Source organism: Vombatus ursinus, unplaced genomic scaffold, assembly GCF_900497805.2.
Source record: "Vombatus ursinus unplaced genomic scaffold, bare-nosed wombat genome assembly UNPS02014417.1, whole genome shotgun sequence".
NCBI lineage: Eukaryota > Metazoa > Chordata > Mammalia > Diprotodontia > Vombatidae > Vombatus > Vombatus ursinus.
In genome coordinates, this window is record NW_020954195.1 from 177,532 (window position 1) to 193,796 (window position 16,265).

The window sequence follows — 16,265 nt, forward strand, 5'->3', positions numbered from 1 at the left end:
CCCCCCCTAGACATCCGTCCTTTAGCACTGCCCCCTCTCCTTCAGCTGGGTCCTGTTTGGATTCAGACATCCTCTCCCACTTACGGGAGTCAGGGGTCTTGCCTGCAGCCTGTCCAGTCTTTCAGCTCACTCGGGCAAGCCCAAGCTCCCCTCCCCGGTGTCCTTGCCCCATATTCTCTAGGCTGTTACAGCGTCCTGTTGTCCTGGCTCCCACTTGTTCAGTCGTGCCTGACTCTTCATGACCCAGTGCACCCTACTGCCCATGGAATTTTCTTGGCAAAGATCCTGGAATGGTTTATTTCCTTCTCCAGTGGATTAAGGCAAACAGAGGTTAAGTGACTTGCCCAAGGTCACACAGCTAGTAAGTGTCTAAGGCCAGATTTGAACTCAAGTTCTCCCTCCTCTGAGCCATCTAGCTGCCCTTCTGCCTCCCAGACCCATTCTCTATTTAGGCTTCCTGTCTTCTTTTACAGCCCTCACTCCTGAGCACTCAGGGTTTCTCTCCCAGCATCCCCCTCCCCTTGGATCCTAGCCTAATCCTGTACTCCTTGCCCTAGACTCAGCAGTCTGAGCTTCCAGCCACTTTACTCCTAGAAGAAATCTTGTCTCCAAGCCTCCACTTTACCCTGTCCATTTCCAAGCCTGCCAGTGCCAGGGCCCTCCCCATCACCAAACTTCCCTCGCATCCCTCCCTCTTGGATTAAAAAAAAAAAAAAATTGGGTGTTTAGACCAAGAGTTCTTAGCCTGGGGCGAATTTAAAAAATATTTCCGTAACTGTATTTGAATATGACTGATTTCCTTTGTAATCCTTTATTTTATTTTATGCATTTAAGCATATCATTCTGAAAAGGGGTCCCCTGTCCATAGACCTCACCAGACTCTCATAGGAATCCATGACTCAAATGATTAAGAGCTCTTGGCTTTAGATACTCCTATGTGCTTGGAGGGTGGGGGTTGGGGAAGGGGGTGGAAGGAGACTGGGAAGGGAGAGGGTATGGATGGAAAGATCTGATTCTGGATACAGTGAGTGCTCTGGCTTCTTTCATCCCATCTGGGACACCAAAGCCCTTCCTACTTCATGGTTCTCCAAAGGAGATTGGAGCAAGAAAGGATGTCAAAAATTGTTTCTATTCTGACTTTCTGTGTTTCCCCTACCTGACCCTTACTTTTGTCCTCTTTTGGTTTGAGTCTCCCTAGGACAAGGCCTGGGGCTCTTACTGTCTTTGGGACTTTCCTCTCTGTAGGTGCTTGTGGAGATGGCCAGCCTCCGGTCTGGGAAAGGAAGGGCAAGAGCTCTCCCCTTCAGGGATCCTTTTGCATCCCTAGCTCAGCCTGTGGAGGATCCAGGCCTGTCCCAAGAGGGGAGCCTGGAGCCAGAGCGAATGGCCCCTAGGGCCCAGAGAACTCCATCCATGGTAAGTGCAGTCAGTCCACAGACTTCACAAACATCAGAAAATACAAACATTTTCATACCAAGAGAAGAGCAGAATGAGATTCAATACAGAACCATTATTTATGGATTGTTTCTCTTTTTAATAAATAAATCTAATACAGTAGCAACTAGCTGTGGGGCCCTAGACAGGTCACTTCACCTCAGCCTAAATTTTTTCATTTGTAAAATAGGGATAATGATAGTACCTGCCTTCCTGGGATATTGTGAAGATAGAGGGAAGGGAGCATCTATTAAGCACCTACTATATGCCAGGCACTATGCTAAGTACTTTACAAATATTATCTCGTTAAAGACAAATAAAAGACAATATTTATAAAGTGCCTTGCAAATTATATAAATGCTAACTATTAGTATTAGTAGTTTTTATTTTTGCCCTTGCAACCAAAAGAACTGCTGTGAATATTTTAGTACCCAGGGGTCCTTTCCCTCGGCTTTGATCTCTTCCTGTGAACAAACACCTTTTCAGCTCCTATCAGTGATGATTGAGTTCCAGAATCACAGCATCTCAGTGGTGATGGGGGCCTCAGTAGTCAGTTCTGTAACTCATGCCCGAATGAGAATGCCTTCTGCCACCCCCACATCCTTCGTGGTTTCCAATGAGGGGAACCCATTCTATTTTTTGACAACTCTGTTGGGTAGGAAGTTTTTCCTTCAATTGAGCCTAAATTTGTGTCTTTACAACTCCTCCCTATGCTCCTGGTTCTATGTCTCTGCCAAGCAGAACAAGTCCAAACTCTCCTCTCTGTGACTGTGCTTGAGATATTCAAATTCAGCTACTGTTCATGTCCCGCCGAAATCTTTTCTCCAGATAAAAGCTCCAAACTTCCTTCCGGCAATTCTTAATGGCCCCATCTCATGGCCCTTTACCATTCTGTTCATCCTCCTGGGGATGCTCTGTGTCTTCCCACTGGCCTTCCTCAAAGATAGAACCCAGAACAAGACTTCAGAAGGGCCCCTTCAGACCATGGCAACAAACACAGGGTCTTTTAGGTCTTGGACCCTGAGCTTCTCTTAGTGAGGCCTAAAATGGCATTAACTTTTTGGGCAACCATATCACACTGTTGACTTGTGTTGAGCTTGTAGTCCATTCAGACCCCCAGATCTGTATCAGTTGAGCTGTTGCCTAGCCATGCTTCTATCTTGTACTTGTGAAGTGGATATTTTTTGAACCCTAGTGTTCAATTCTACTTTCATCTCTCTTAAAATCGACTTCAATTAGTCAACAACAATCAATAAGTATTCAAACAGCACCCTACTGTGCACCAGGCACTGGGGATACAAATATAACAGTAAAACTATGTCTGACACCAAGGAGCTTATATAATGCCAGAAGGACTACATGTGCCTACATGTAAGCACACAGGGGATGTATCTCCTGTCCCCCTCCCAAGGAAAACACAGTGATTGAGGGGAGGGGGGTGCTAACAACTTGGGGAAAGGCCTATCAAAATAGGGAACACTTGAACTGAACTTGAAGAAAACCAAGAATTCCAAAGGAGACACTAAGGAGGGGGAGAATGTCAGAGCACCTCAGACATGGGGACAGCCTGTGCGAAGGACAGGGAGAGAGGGGACAGAATGACATTGGTAAGGATGCTGGTGACACTAGGACTTAGAAGACATGAGGGGGAGTAACATGTCATGAGCGTGGAAAGCTAAGGGGGCACAGGAGAAGGAGAGGGTAAGACCAGACCAGAGCCTGGCACAGATAGAGCTGAGCTGGCTTCCGGGTGGGCTCCACCCCAGGGTCACAGGGGCTCCGGGGGGAGCCATGGGGCAGTAAGTTGTTCAGCTTCTCTTTCCTCAAGTTGCCCACAGCTCCCTCTCATCTGTGGCCCTGGGTCCTTACTTTTCTGACAGTGGCCTTGATATATACATCCAGAGAGTCTGCTAGTTAGACTCATGTTGGAAAATTCTCTGGCTTGCTCAAAAGAAGCAGCTGAAGACACTAGACCTTGTGAGGTTGTCTTCAAGTCAACAGATAGCTTCAAGAACATTCTGGGCTTTAGCATTTTTCTTTCTTTCTAGGCAATGGGGTTAAGTGACTTGCTCAGGGTCACACAGCTAGTAAGTGTTAAGTGTCTGAGGATGAATTTGAACTCAGGTCCTCCTGACCCCAGGGCCGGTGCTCTATCCACTGTGCCACCTAACTGCCCCGTTTTAGCATTTCTAACACCAAATAAATAAGACAATTCCATGCTCTTATTTTCAACCTCTCTGACTCCTTTCCTTGCCCCCATCATCTCTTTTGGTTGTTATTAAGTCATGTCCGACACTTTGTGACTCCATTTGGGGGTTTCTTGGCAGAGACAGTGGAATGGTTTGTTGTTTCTATCTACAGCTCATTTTACATATGAGGAAACTGAGGCAAACTGGTTAAGTGACTTGCCCAAGTGTCTGAGGCCAGGTTTGAACTCATGACTCCAGGCCTGGTACTCTGTGTCACCTAGCTGCCCTTTGAGGAAAGAAGGGTTAGACAATGTGTACTGCCATATGGCTCCACCTGGAATCCCTGGGTCTCTGGGATATAGTCCACCTAGAAACAAGTTCAGCCCTGTGAATTCTCAGGAAGCTCTCAAAAAAAATGGAATTAGAATCTCTAGAATGTTTCAGAAGAGAAATGATGGAATAAAATGAAATTATAGAAGAAACAGACATGAAATATATTGAAAATTATAGCTTTAAAACATTAAATTGAAAATGGTGGCAAGTAAATTATTTTTATGTACCTGACCAAGAGTGGTTCCAAAGCCAATAGAGACTATGAAAAAGCAAATGGTCGACTTGGGGCTAAAAACTGAAGAAGTGGAATTAATAAGTATTTATTAAGTGCCTTCTGTGTGCCAGAACTATGCTAAGTGCTGACGGTAAATAGACAGGTATGAAACAATCCCTAGTTGTTGTGAGATTACATTTTAACAAGAGACACCTCAAATATATAAATACCTATGTATACAAAGTATATATCCATATCCGTGTACATTTAAATATTAACAAAGTAGTTAAGTACAAGTTGCTGGGGAGGAAAGGCAGTAGTAGTTGCAGGTGGTAGGGATCAGAAAAGGCTTCATGCAGATGTCTGAACTGCCTTTTAAAGAAAGACAGGAACTTTCTAAGTTGAATGTAAAGAGGCACGTTGTAGGCACAGAGGATGGTGGATGCAAAGGCCTTGACATGGAAAATTCTGTAAGGAATGGAGAGGCCAGGGGGGCTGTATTACGGAGTGCAGGATAGGAGTAATGTCTAATGAGATTGGAAAGGTAGCTTGGGCCCAGGTTGTGAAGGTCTTTAATACTTAAGTAAAGACGTTTCCTTCAAAAAAAAGGAAAAATTCTGGGTTTTTTTTGTTTTTAGGCAATTGGGGTTAAGTGACTTGCCCAGGGTCACACAGCTAGTAAGTGTCAAGTGTTTGGTCTGAGGCTGGATTTGAACTCAGGTCCTCCTGACTTCAGGGCCGGTGCTCTATCTACTGCACCACCTAGCTGTCCCTTTTATTTGTTTGTTTGTTTGTTTATTTGTTTATCTATTTATCTATTTATTTATTTTTTGTTAAAAGGAAAGATTCTGCAGCTGGGTGACACAGTGAATGGAGTACCAGGCCTGGAGTCAGGAAGACTTATTTTCCTGAGTTCAAATCTGGCTTCAGACACTTACTGGCTGTGTGACCTTGGGCAGGTCACTTAACCCTGTTTGCCTCAGTTTCTTTATCTGTAAAGTGAGCTGGAGAAGGAAATGGCAAACCACTCCAGTGTCTTCACCAAGAAAATCCCAAACCGGGGTCACAAAGAACTGGATACAACTGAAAAATAACTGAACAACAACAAAGGAGTTTTCATGTTATCCTAGAGCAATAAGAAACCACTAGAGAGGGTCGCATAGTCCAGTTTTATGATCAGTTCCATGCTTAGTGAAAATCAGTTTGATAGCTGTGTGCTGAAAAACTTAGGGTAGGGAAGAAGCTGTTGCTATAATCTCGGTGAGGGGTGAGAAGGGGCAGAACTATGCCTATATAGCCTTGTGAGTGGAGAGAAGGGCTCAGGAGCAAGAGATGTTAGGAAGGGAGAAATATCAATGTTTGGGATTCATTGATTGGATATGTGGGTACAAGAGATGAAGGAATCAAGGGTCAGCAAGGTGGCACAGTGGATAGAGCACTGGCCCTGGAGTCAGGAGGACCTGAGTTCAAATCCGCCCTCAGACCAAACACTTGACACTTACTAGCTGTGTGACCCTGGGCAAGTCACTTAGCCCCAATTGCCTAAAGGGGAAAAAAAGAGATTGAGGAATTCAGGACAATGCTGAGATTATGAACCTAGGAAACAGAAAGTATGTCAGTCCCCTCAGCAGAAACAGCCATGTTTGAATCTCTGGCCTCCTATGTTTCATTGATCCACTTCTATGTTTTTTAAACCAGTACCAAATGATTTTAATGACTGCTGATCCATCATATAGTTTGGGGCAAGCAGTTCTATTCCCTTTTCATTCTTGCCCTTTTCTCCCCATTATTTCTATGGATTGCCGAGGTCTTTTGTTCAACCCACATTTGTTCCAAATGCATTTTGTTGTTATTTTTTATCTAGCTCTGTAAAGCATGTCTTTGGTAATTTTCTATAGTGTTAACTCTATTGACGTGGGCAATACAGTCATGTTTCTCATATTGGCTCAGTCTAGCCATTAGTACGAAATACTTCTCCAGCGATTTAAATTGTTCTTGAAGTTGCTAACCATCTTGTACTTTGGAAGCCAGTTTGCAATGTTTAACATTTTGTAATTGTATATCAGATCAAAAGTTGATAGCATATTCCATAATAGATTGAAAATGAACACATGACTTGAATATTAAAGATTAGGCCATAAAATTTAGAAGAGCCTAAGATCATATATTTTTCATAGCTACAGATAAGAGGTAAATTAGTAACCAGAAAAGTGAGAGGCAAGTACAAAAGATGCTTTTGAAAAAAACTAAGTATCTCAGATGAGAATGGGAACTGAAATCTTTCCATGAAGTTTCTCAGTTGAAGGTTTGGATTCCAAGAGATATGAACAATTAATAGTAATATTGAAGAACAAAAACCATTTTTCAATATATTTTTAAAAATTTATTTATTTTTAGTTTTTGACATTCACTTCCACAAGATTTTGAATTCCAAATTTTTTCCCCATCTCGTCCCTCCCCCCACTCCAGGATGGCATGCATTCTGAATACCCCTTCTCCTAATCTGCCCTCCCTTCTATCTTCCAGCTCCTCTTATCTCCTTCCCCTACAATTTTCCTGTAGGGCAGGATAGATTTCTATACTCCATTGCCTGCATATTTTATTTCCCAGTTGCATGTGAAAACAATTTTTAACATTTGTTTTTAAAACTTTGGGTTCCAAATTTTCTCCTTGCCTCTCTCCCCACCCATCCTCATTGAGAAGGCAAGCAACTCGATACAGGTTATACATGTGTAGTCATGCAAAACACTTCCATAATAGTCATGTTGTGAAAAACTAAGTATATTTCCCTTCATCCTATCCCGCCCCCCATTTATTCTATTCTCTCTTTTGACCCTGTCCCTCCTTAGAAATGTTTGCCTCTGTTTACCTCCTCCTTCAGTCTGCCCTCCTCTCTATTGTCCCCCTGCTCTCTTATCCCCTTCCTCCCTATTTTCCTGTAGGGTAAGATAGCTTTCCATACCCAATTGAGTGTGTATGTTATTCCCTCCTTAAGCCAAATCCAATGAGAATAAGATTCACTCATTCCCTCTCACCTTCTCCCTGCAATCCCCCTCTGATCAGTCACTTGATTCTCCCTCAGTCTGTGGGCCAGAAGCTCAGGAAGCAGCTGCTGCCCTGGGGCTGCACCGAGAGGGGATGGGACCTAGCTTCTCTCTCACCGCAGTCACAGATTTTTCCTAGTGACCTTCTAAGTTTTCTTTGGCATTTGTGGGTTGAGAAGTCTGGAAACCACCACAGCTGCCCGTGATTCAGCCCCCTGAGGCCTGCTTCAGGTTTGCTGTGGCCTGGTCTTTTTGCCTGAGCACCCACACTAAACTGCATTTCTCTCCCAGCCTGACGAGATAGACCTTTCCAACCAACCATCCAAGTTGTCTTGGGCTGGAAGTTTGTTTCACTCTGTCTTTCTGTGGGTTCTGCTGCTCTTGAATTTGTTTAGAGCCATTTTTACAGGTATTTGGAGGGGTTGGGGGAAGAGCTCAAGCAAGTCCCTGCTTTTCCTCCTCCATCTTGGCTCCACCCCCTTCAATATATTTTTGATGAAAATACGTAGCAGACATTTCTTAAAAGAAAAATTGCCAACTATTAATAACCTAATTGTTAATAACTTAAACAACCTAATAACTAGTTAACAATAAAAAGAATGCTCTGGATCACTAATAGGAAGAGAAATACAATGATCAAAAATGGGTCTAGTCAGTGTTGGAGGCGTTGGGGAAGGACAAGTACGGGAATTAATTATTGGTCGAGTTGTGACTGAGCACAGCCTTTCTATAAAACATTGTGGAATTATGCAAATAAAGTGGCTAAAATGCCCCCCCTGTTTGAGCCAGAGCTTCCACTGCTAGGCATATATCCCAGGGAAATCAGTTTCAAAATGTAAGGCTCATATATACCCAAATGTTTTAGCTGCAGATTTAGTAGTAGCAAATAACAGAAACAAAGCAGATACCTGTTGACTAGAGAATGACTAAGAAAATTGTGGCATAGGAATATAATGGAATATCATTGTGCTGTAGGAAACAGTGAATATGATAAATATAGAGAAGCCTGGAAGGACTTGTGTAACTGATGCAAAGTGAAGTAAGCAGATCCAAGTAAACTTTATATACAACAGCTACAACAATGCAAATGGAAAGAACAACCCCTCCCAAACAATTAAACTATTTCTCTTAAAAAAAAACCCAACAACTTTGTTTAAAAGGATGGCTTTCTGGGAGGTGGGATGGGCAGTGACACAGGGGGAAATCAAGGTAAGATAATGCAAAAGGTACCAATAAAAATTGTTTTTAAAAGAATTTTCTTCATATTTCTCCTATAGAAAAGAGTCAGATCTCTTTCTTAGAAAGCAAAGTATGTTGCGCTTTTTTGTTTGTCCTCTCTTAGCCACAAGAAATATTTTTTGCAGAATAGATTTTTTCTTTCCAGATTCTCACAAACTATTAATAGACTTTGCTTTACAAAGTTTCTTTATAAAATAGCCCTTTGTACAGTTTTGATGAGGAAGGAGATTCGTATCACTTTGTGTGCCCTATCTTCTCTGTAGATCCTCACAAAACCTTAAAAATCACAGCTAAAAGACACATCATCTTTCTATCTCCACAGGGACAAGCACTTCACAATAAGACATTTTTTCAATTGCCTTCCAAATGCCAGGACAAACTGCTCTTCTCAACATTCCATTTAGCTCCTGGAGTGATGATTGGTTTCAAATGTTAAGTTATGAGCCTTGTGGTCTTCTTTGAATTAGTTTCCTCCTCTGTAAATTGAGGTTGTTGAACTAGTCTAATTCCTATGGCTTTTGTTATTTTAGAAATCTGTGACATTCAAAGATGTGGCTGTGGACTTCAGTCAGGAGGAGTGGTGCCTTCTTGACTCTTCTCAGAAGGAACTGTACAAGGATGTCATGCTGGAGATCTCTCAGAGCCTGCTCTCCTTGGGTAAGAACAGCTCATCCTCTGAGCCCACTTGTGCCCTAACCTTTTGGAATCTGGCATTGTAGGGCATACCTTTGCCCTCTCCCCTGCTACCTCTTGCACAGTATATCAAGCATTTATCCATCATTAGAAACCAGAGGACCCTCAGTTCTTTCTATCCAAGAGTCAGGGTCCCCAATGCTCTCTGTTCTCACATAGAAGTCTTTGCATTGTCTAACAGGAAGCTGGGAGTTTGATTTATTGCTTTTCAGGCTGTCTCAATGTTTCTAGGGAGTTTCAAGTTAAAGATGAAGCCAGAATTGAAGAATCTCAGACTTGGAAGCCATCTGGGAGATTATCCAGTCTCTAATTTCCCACCTTTCCTCTGCCTCCTCCTTAATAACTTTTGCTTGAAGATCTCCTCTGAAGGGAACTCCCTAGTTCCTAAGGCAGCCCCTGCCTTGCCTCATCATTAGGATGCCCCTCCTGTTATGGGGCCTGCATTTGTAAGCTTCTGCTCTCAATCCTACCCTCAGGGGCCTAGCAGAGAAAGTCTATCCTTATCCTTTCTAGACATTTCCCTTAAATTCCATTGCAGATGTTAGAAGTCATGGGTGTTTCTCATGCTTTTAAGAGGGGCACTGGGCAAAGAACCGGTTTTTGGATTCCAAATGGGTTTAATGAACTTTTCCCCCTCCTCTCCTGTAGCTCCCAGCAGCATATCTAAGGGGTTCTTGGCACCACCCTGCAGCCCTTCCCCGAATGTCCCCTTTCCCTGAAGAGTACCGCATTCTGAGATTTTCTGTGTGCTCAGGCCTTCCTTATTTACCATGAGCAGGGCTTCCAGTTCCCAAAGCTGAACTGATCTCCCAGGTGGACCAAGCAGAAACACCATGGATGCTGAAGCAAGTAGACACGAAGAGCTCTGGTCTAGGTGAGTGAAGGAAACCAAGAGCTTCTGGCCTCTTGTCTCGGGAAGTCTTCATGTGGAAATGTTGAGTGTGCTTGGGAATAATGAGCAGAGCACATTCCTCAAAGCCTCCAAGGTCATTCGAGAAGGGCAGAGGCTTTCTGCTTTGAGCATTTTCATAAATCCTTTGTGTCAGCATGAGTTATTTTCCTCATTTCTTTTGTGGGATCTTTGTATTCTTTGAAAAAGAAAAGAATGTCACAGATGTCTAAAATAACAATGAATGAAGATGGTTCTCTGTATGACACGAAGCTTTTTCTTTCGCTATACTTGGGGTCTCCTTTGTCCCAGAAGTCATTCTTCTGAGTTACCTCCCCTCACTGGTCATTGAGTCAACATATTTCATTTCCTAATAGGTTAAAACAATCACCTAAGCCCTGAGAGGGGCATGAGACAGAGTAATTGTTCCCTAGCTTCCAGGATTGTTGAATCACCTTAACAGGATGATATAGATAGCTGTGAATAAAGTCTGCCTCCTTCTATGAATGGGTCACATTGATGGCAGTCTTTGAAGCAGATAGAAGGTCAATAAACAGGATACCAACTTGGATAAGATGGCATTTCCTTTAAATACATGGGTTCAACAAATCACTTGCACAGTTACAGGCTGGGGATATGTATCTAGACCAGGGGTGGGGAACCTGTGGCCTTGAGGCCACATGTGACCTTTTAGGTCCTCAAGTGTGGCTCTTTGACTAAGTCCAAGTTTTACACAACTTTTATTAAGGGGATTTGTTCTGTGAAGTTTGGATTCAGTCAAAGGGCTGCACTTGAGGACCTAGAGGGCCATATGTGGCCTCAAGGCCGTAGGTTCTCCACCCATGGTCTAGAGCATGGTTCATGCAAAAAAACCAGTGGAGTTAAAAATGAGACAGGGAGGTCCAGAAAACTGTTCTAAACTTGGGCTGCAGGGATAGAAACACAGTGTCCCTAATGAAGGTCCTGATAAGCCCATTGTACTGGGATCTGTTGTGATCTCACTGGAATGTCCATTTCTGGGCTTTGCATTTTATGAGGATATTGATAAATTCAGACAAGAAAAATAGAAGATTGTCAGGTTTGGTGGACTCTCGTTAACTCAGGGGAGGGAACCCCTTACATTGAGGTGAGGTCAGAGTCACTGAAGTGTAAAGGTAAAGTATTGAATCAATAAATGAAAGAGCATTTATTAAGCAATGAGGGTAGAATTATAAATTAAAAAGCAAGGTAGCCTTTGCTCCCAAGGAGCTCATTTTCTAACGGAGACAAAATACAGAGCTTTTGTAGCTTTAAGTCCAATGGAAAGGTCTCATGGCCCTTATGCAGAGGCAATGCATGTTCTTTAATCTCATTTACACTAATGAAATCCTATCCATTTCTGATATGGAACTATATGACAATGCCAAGGATTTTGATAGCGAGAGCTTTCTTTTGTGGGTCTTCAGTAGTGGAGAGACTGCTGAGGGGGCAGAGACGCAGCCCCTATAGAAGTAGTTTGCAATCTGCATCTCTCCAGGGGTTGCTTCCCCAGCTGATGGCTGCATAAATCACTGGCAATTACCTGAAGGGAATGGTCGCGAGTAATGTAATAAAGGTAGACTGAGGCACATACTCTGAGCAAGATACATTTATTAACAGTTATGGGTATATTAACAAAGCTGGTCAGGCTGGCCACCTCAGTAAAGCCAGTGACCCCAATGAGGAGCGGACCCTCTTTATTGATTCCTGAGAAAGAAAGGGCCTTGGTAGTTGTGGAACATTACTATTGGCTATACAAAAAAAAGTGGGCTGACATTCAAGTGAGGTTAACTCCTCTCTGACAATTAAGGAATGCTAATTGTTTTATGGGACCCCACCTGCATCTTGTTATCTTAGCTATGGGATCAGAACTTCCAGACTTGCTGTCTCCTTTGAAGGGATAAAATCTCCCTTAACTTCTCAAGTACTGGCAAGGACAGATGGCATCTCTTTTGGATGTGGTGCCATGTTAACTTGTGGGGTTTAAAGATAACAAATCAATGTCTGCTGGAGGTGAAGATATGATAGATAACAACTTTTCTTTTTATGTCTTCAAACTAACTCAGAGGGAAAGTTAAATTCCTGAACTCAACTCAAGGACATGGAAAGGTGACTTTAGGCAGATACAGACTCAATCATAAAATTAATACAGCATACAATCAGTTATGTTATAGAATCAATATAGTAAAGACTGATCTTTTCAGAATTGAGTGGAATATGCCCATTTTTCAGCTTGGGATAGCAACTTTACGGAACTGACCGTGTGCTAGGGCCTAAAAAACTTCCAAGAAAGCACAGAAAAGCAGAAATATAAGACACATCCTTTACTGACTGGAACAAAATAAAAATTGTAATTAGTAATCCTTTTTGGAAAAAAGGATCGTGCTCAAGTGGAGAGAGCTAGTTCGAGGCTGTAGAAGGAACTCTGGACCAGCCATTGGAGTTGGAACATCCCCCTTATAAGCAGTGTGGCTTTGGTCCTCTCACTGAGTCCATTTTCTGAGCTGTAAAGTGTAAAGAACGCCTGCTCTGTCACCTGCTTGTTGGGGGGATCTTGTGTGAAACTATGGGAAGCTCTTTCTATAAAAATCCTTCTGTAAGTAGGGGTATTTTGTTATTCATGATTCTTCCATTTCAAGTTTGAAGGTTCTCCTTCTTGACCAACTGAATGAATGAAGAGCCATTCATTAACAACTTACTAAGTGCCCAGCACTGTTCTGGGAATCCATGTAGAAAAGGTCAGACAGTCCCTCTTTTCAAGGAACTCATACTCAAATTGGAGAAGATAACAGACAGCAGAATGTTCAGCTTCAGTGCAATAGAAAGACCCAGAGGTCCTAAATCCAGGTGAATAGTGTCGACCTGAAAGCTGGTTAAAGAGACAATAAGCTAGGTGATAAGTAAATTCCTATCATTTATTCCCTTAAGTTAGTGACATGTACATGGAGCCAGAGCTTGAACTCTGACTGACTCAAGCAATTTTAGGAGCACATTTAAACCCTGACTCAGGATGTCTGTGTTACTCAGATTTGTGGTCTCCATATGTGTTTAACCATAGCATGAGAAAGGAATTTTCTTAATTGAATAGATTGTAAATACAATAAGATAGGAGAATGTCAAAGTATAAATTATAGATCTAGTATATCTGTGTTTCCTTTACCATTAACATGACACAACATAGCCTATGTCCATAAAATACCAAGATAAGAAAAGTCCCATTATTCAAGGAAGTATCTGGGTTAAAGGCACCTTAGTGGTCATAAATGTAAGAATGCTCTTGGTCAGCTTAAGCTCTTGACACAGGAAGGGGCATTCTTAGTTCACTCAGAGAGAAAAGCCTTATTGGGGCTCAGTTGATCTTAAATGATTATCAGTAGCAATGTCCTGGATCCTTTGGTTATAGCACCAGTAGGTCAGATAACAGTTCCAGGTAATCTGGAGGGCATAGAGGTAGGGCAGAGGTCTGGGGGACCTTAGAAGGCAATGGCAAAGCAGATGATAAGACTTCATGGTTCTCCATCTCTTGGAAAGGAATAAAGTTGGTTGCTCCTATCTTACTCAAGCCATGTTAGCAGTCAAGAAACACTAATGGTTTCTAGGTGGCCAAGGGAAGGAATGAGGGGAGGGAGAGGGAGGAGGGCCTTCTATAGTAGGTCCATGTCTGGCTAACCTAGATGTGCTCTGGGCATTCAGGGGAGGTCAGGAGGGAGGAGAGTGAGGAGAAAGGGGGTGACTGAAGTGACACTAACTGTAAACTAGTTTTCTTTCTGCCAGTAGAAGAAGGCAATATATTTTTCCCTTTTTGTTTCCTTCAGATGGGGAGACCAAGCCTAAAATGAAGGAAACTACACAAAAGCCGAGCATTTCCTTTGATTTAAAATGGAGAGAAATCTGGGATTCCGATATCAGGTCAGGGAAGAAACAAGGCAGCTGGGAGAGTCATTCAAAGCAACTAAAAATGAGCCTCAGGAGAACTCCCAGTGAAGGGAAAGGTGATGAACATAATACATTGGAGAGAAATTCTAATCAGGGGTCAGAGATTCATCATGAACATGCTGAAAGTAGAAGGAGCTCACAGCAATATTCCGACCTGTTTGAATGTAAGGAAATCACCTCAGGGAATGGATATTCCAAATATAGTGAACATCGGGAGAGCTTTAATGAGGAGATGGATCTTATCCAGCATCATGGAGTCAAAGGTTTTCAAGGTGAACACTGTGAGACATCCTTGAACTTGAGCCCAGATCTCATTAGTCATCAGAAGCGTAATATTGGAGAAATGCCTTATAACTGTGGTACAGCTGTCACCCATAACTCATCTCTTAGTCTACATCAGAGAGTTCTTGTGGGAAAGAAATCTTATGAATGTAATCAATGTGGGAAGACCTTTTTTCGGAACACAGATCTTAGTCAACATCAAAAAATTCACAGTGTAGAAAAGGCTTATAAATGTAATGAGTGTGGGAAGGCTTTTAGCCAGAGTAGAGACCTTCATAGACATCAGAGGATTCATACTGGAGAAAAGCCCTATAAATGTAATGAATGTGGGAAGGCCTTCAGTTATAGCTCCTCCCTTATTGCACATCAGAGAATTCATTCTGGAGAAAAACCTTATGAATGTAATCAATGTGGGAAGGCTTTCCGAAATCACTCCAACCTTGCTGTCCATCAGAGGATTCATACTGGAGAAAAGCCCTATAAGTGCAATGAATGTGGAAAAGCTTTTAGCCAGAGTAGAGATCTTCTTAGACATCAGAACATTCACACTGGAGAGAAGCCCTATAAATGTAATGAATGTGAGAAGGCCTTCAGCCAGAGTAGAGACCTTCTTAGACATCAGAATATTCATACTAGAGGGAAACCTTATAAATGTAATGAATGTGACAAGTCCTTCAGCCAGAGTACATCCCTTCTTACACATCAGAGTATCCATGCTGGAGAGAGGCCCTATAAATGTAATGAATGTGGGAAGGCCTTTAGCCGAAGCTCAAATCTTAGAGTACATCAGAGGATTCATACTGGAGAGAAGCCTTATAAATGCAATGAATGTGGGAAGGCCTTTATCCTGAAATCATCCCTTATTTTACACCAGAAGGTTCACACTGGAGAGAAAACTTCTAAATGTAATCCACGTGGAAAGGCTTTCAGACAGAATTTTCACTTTGCTGCACATCAGAGAATTCATACCGGAGAGAAGCCCTATAAATGTAATGGATGAAGGAAGGCCTTCATCTGCAGTTCATATCTTCCTGGGTATGATCGAAGTTGTATTGGAATGAAGCTAATTGATGTGGGAAAGAAGGCCTTTAGCTGGAGCACTGACCTTCTAGGATATCGGAGAATTCATGTTGTCGGTAAAGCCATAGAAATGCGATGAATTTTCCTGTGAATGCCTTATGTCTGTCATTTCTTATTGCCCAATGATATTCCAGGACATTAATAGACTATACTTTCTTCTCTCATTCTCCAATTATTAGTATCCTCTTTGTTTGCAGTTCTTTGCTACCACATGAAAAGTGCTGCTGTGAATATAATAATATGTAGTGGACCTTTCCATCTGTCATTGACTTTTGAGGGATATAAGCCCAGTAGTAGAGTTGGCTGACCAAAGGGTGTGGAGAGTTGTGACTTTTCTTGTATAATCCATTTGTACATTAAATAAAAAATGTTTTAGGTTTTGTTAGCTTGAACTTCAGAAACACCAGCAAACAGAATACTTTCCATACATAAAGAAGTTCGTACATGGAATGGTGAAACTCCATTAGACTCTGCTTCTTTTATTTATTTTTTTTTACAGCGTATAATTAATTGCTCAGTATGTTGGCTCCAAAGCTCTCCCCCCTTGTCTTTGTTCCCCTCAGAATCTTATTTTTGTTTGTTCTATGTACTTACCCCTCCTCTCAAAACCACATCATCATCACTTATCACTCTGAAAAAATTTGAATCAATATCATTAAACCTCTTCCCTCAACCATCCTGCCACAGTCAAAAATTCTCCACGAGCCACAGCTATGGACAAACCTCCTCCTGTTCTCTTCGGAGTTTTGTTTTCATGATAAATGATTGGTAGTCAGCACAGAAATCCATCTTCAGTTTGTTGCGATATGATATATGATGTGAGTCTAAGCCTAATTTACATTATTTTTCAATTTCTCAGCAGTACTTGTCCAAAACGGGAGTCCTCCCCCCAGGCATTTATATTCTTGAGTTTA

The 16,265-nt window shown here is 42.2% G+C and overlaps 1 protein-coding gene across 1 annotated transcript in view; it reads left to right on the forward strand.

The window, feature by feature from the left end:
- LOC114042374 (zinc finger protein 391-like) overlaps nt 1–15,812 on the forward strand; it is a 16,688-nt gene extending 876 nt beyond the window's left edge. The window contains exons 2-5 of the mRNA XM_027861058.1: nt 1,246–1,416; nt 8,984–9,110; nt 9,925–10,020; nt 13,869–15,812. Of these exons, the coding sequence (XP_027716859.1) occupies nt 1,258–1,416; nt 8,984–9,110; nt 9,925–10,020; nt 13,869–15,271 (1,785 nt within the window). The 5' untranslated portion in view covers nt 1,246–1,257 and the 3' untranslated portion in view covers nt 15,272–15,812. The remainder of the gene's footprint in view (nt 1–1,245; nt 1,417–8,983; nt 9,111–9,924; nt 10,021–13,868) is intronic.
- The last annotated feature ends 453 nt before the right edge of the window (nt 15,813–16,265 follow it).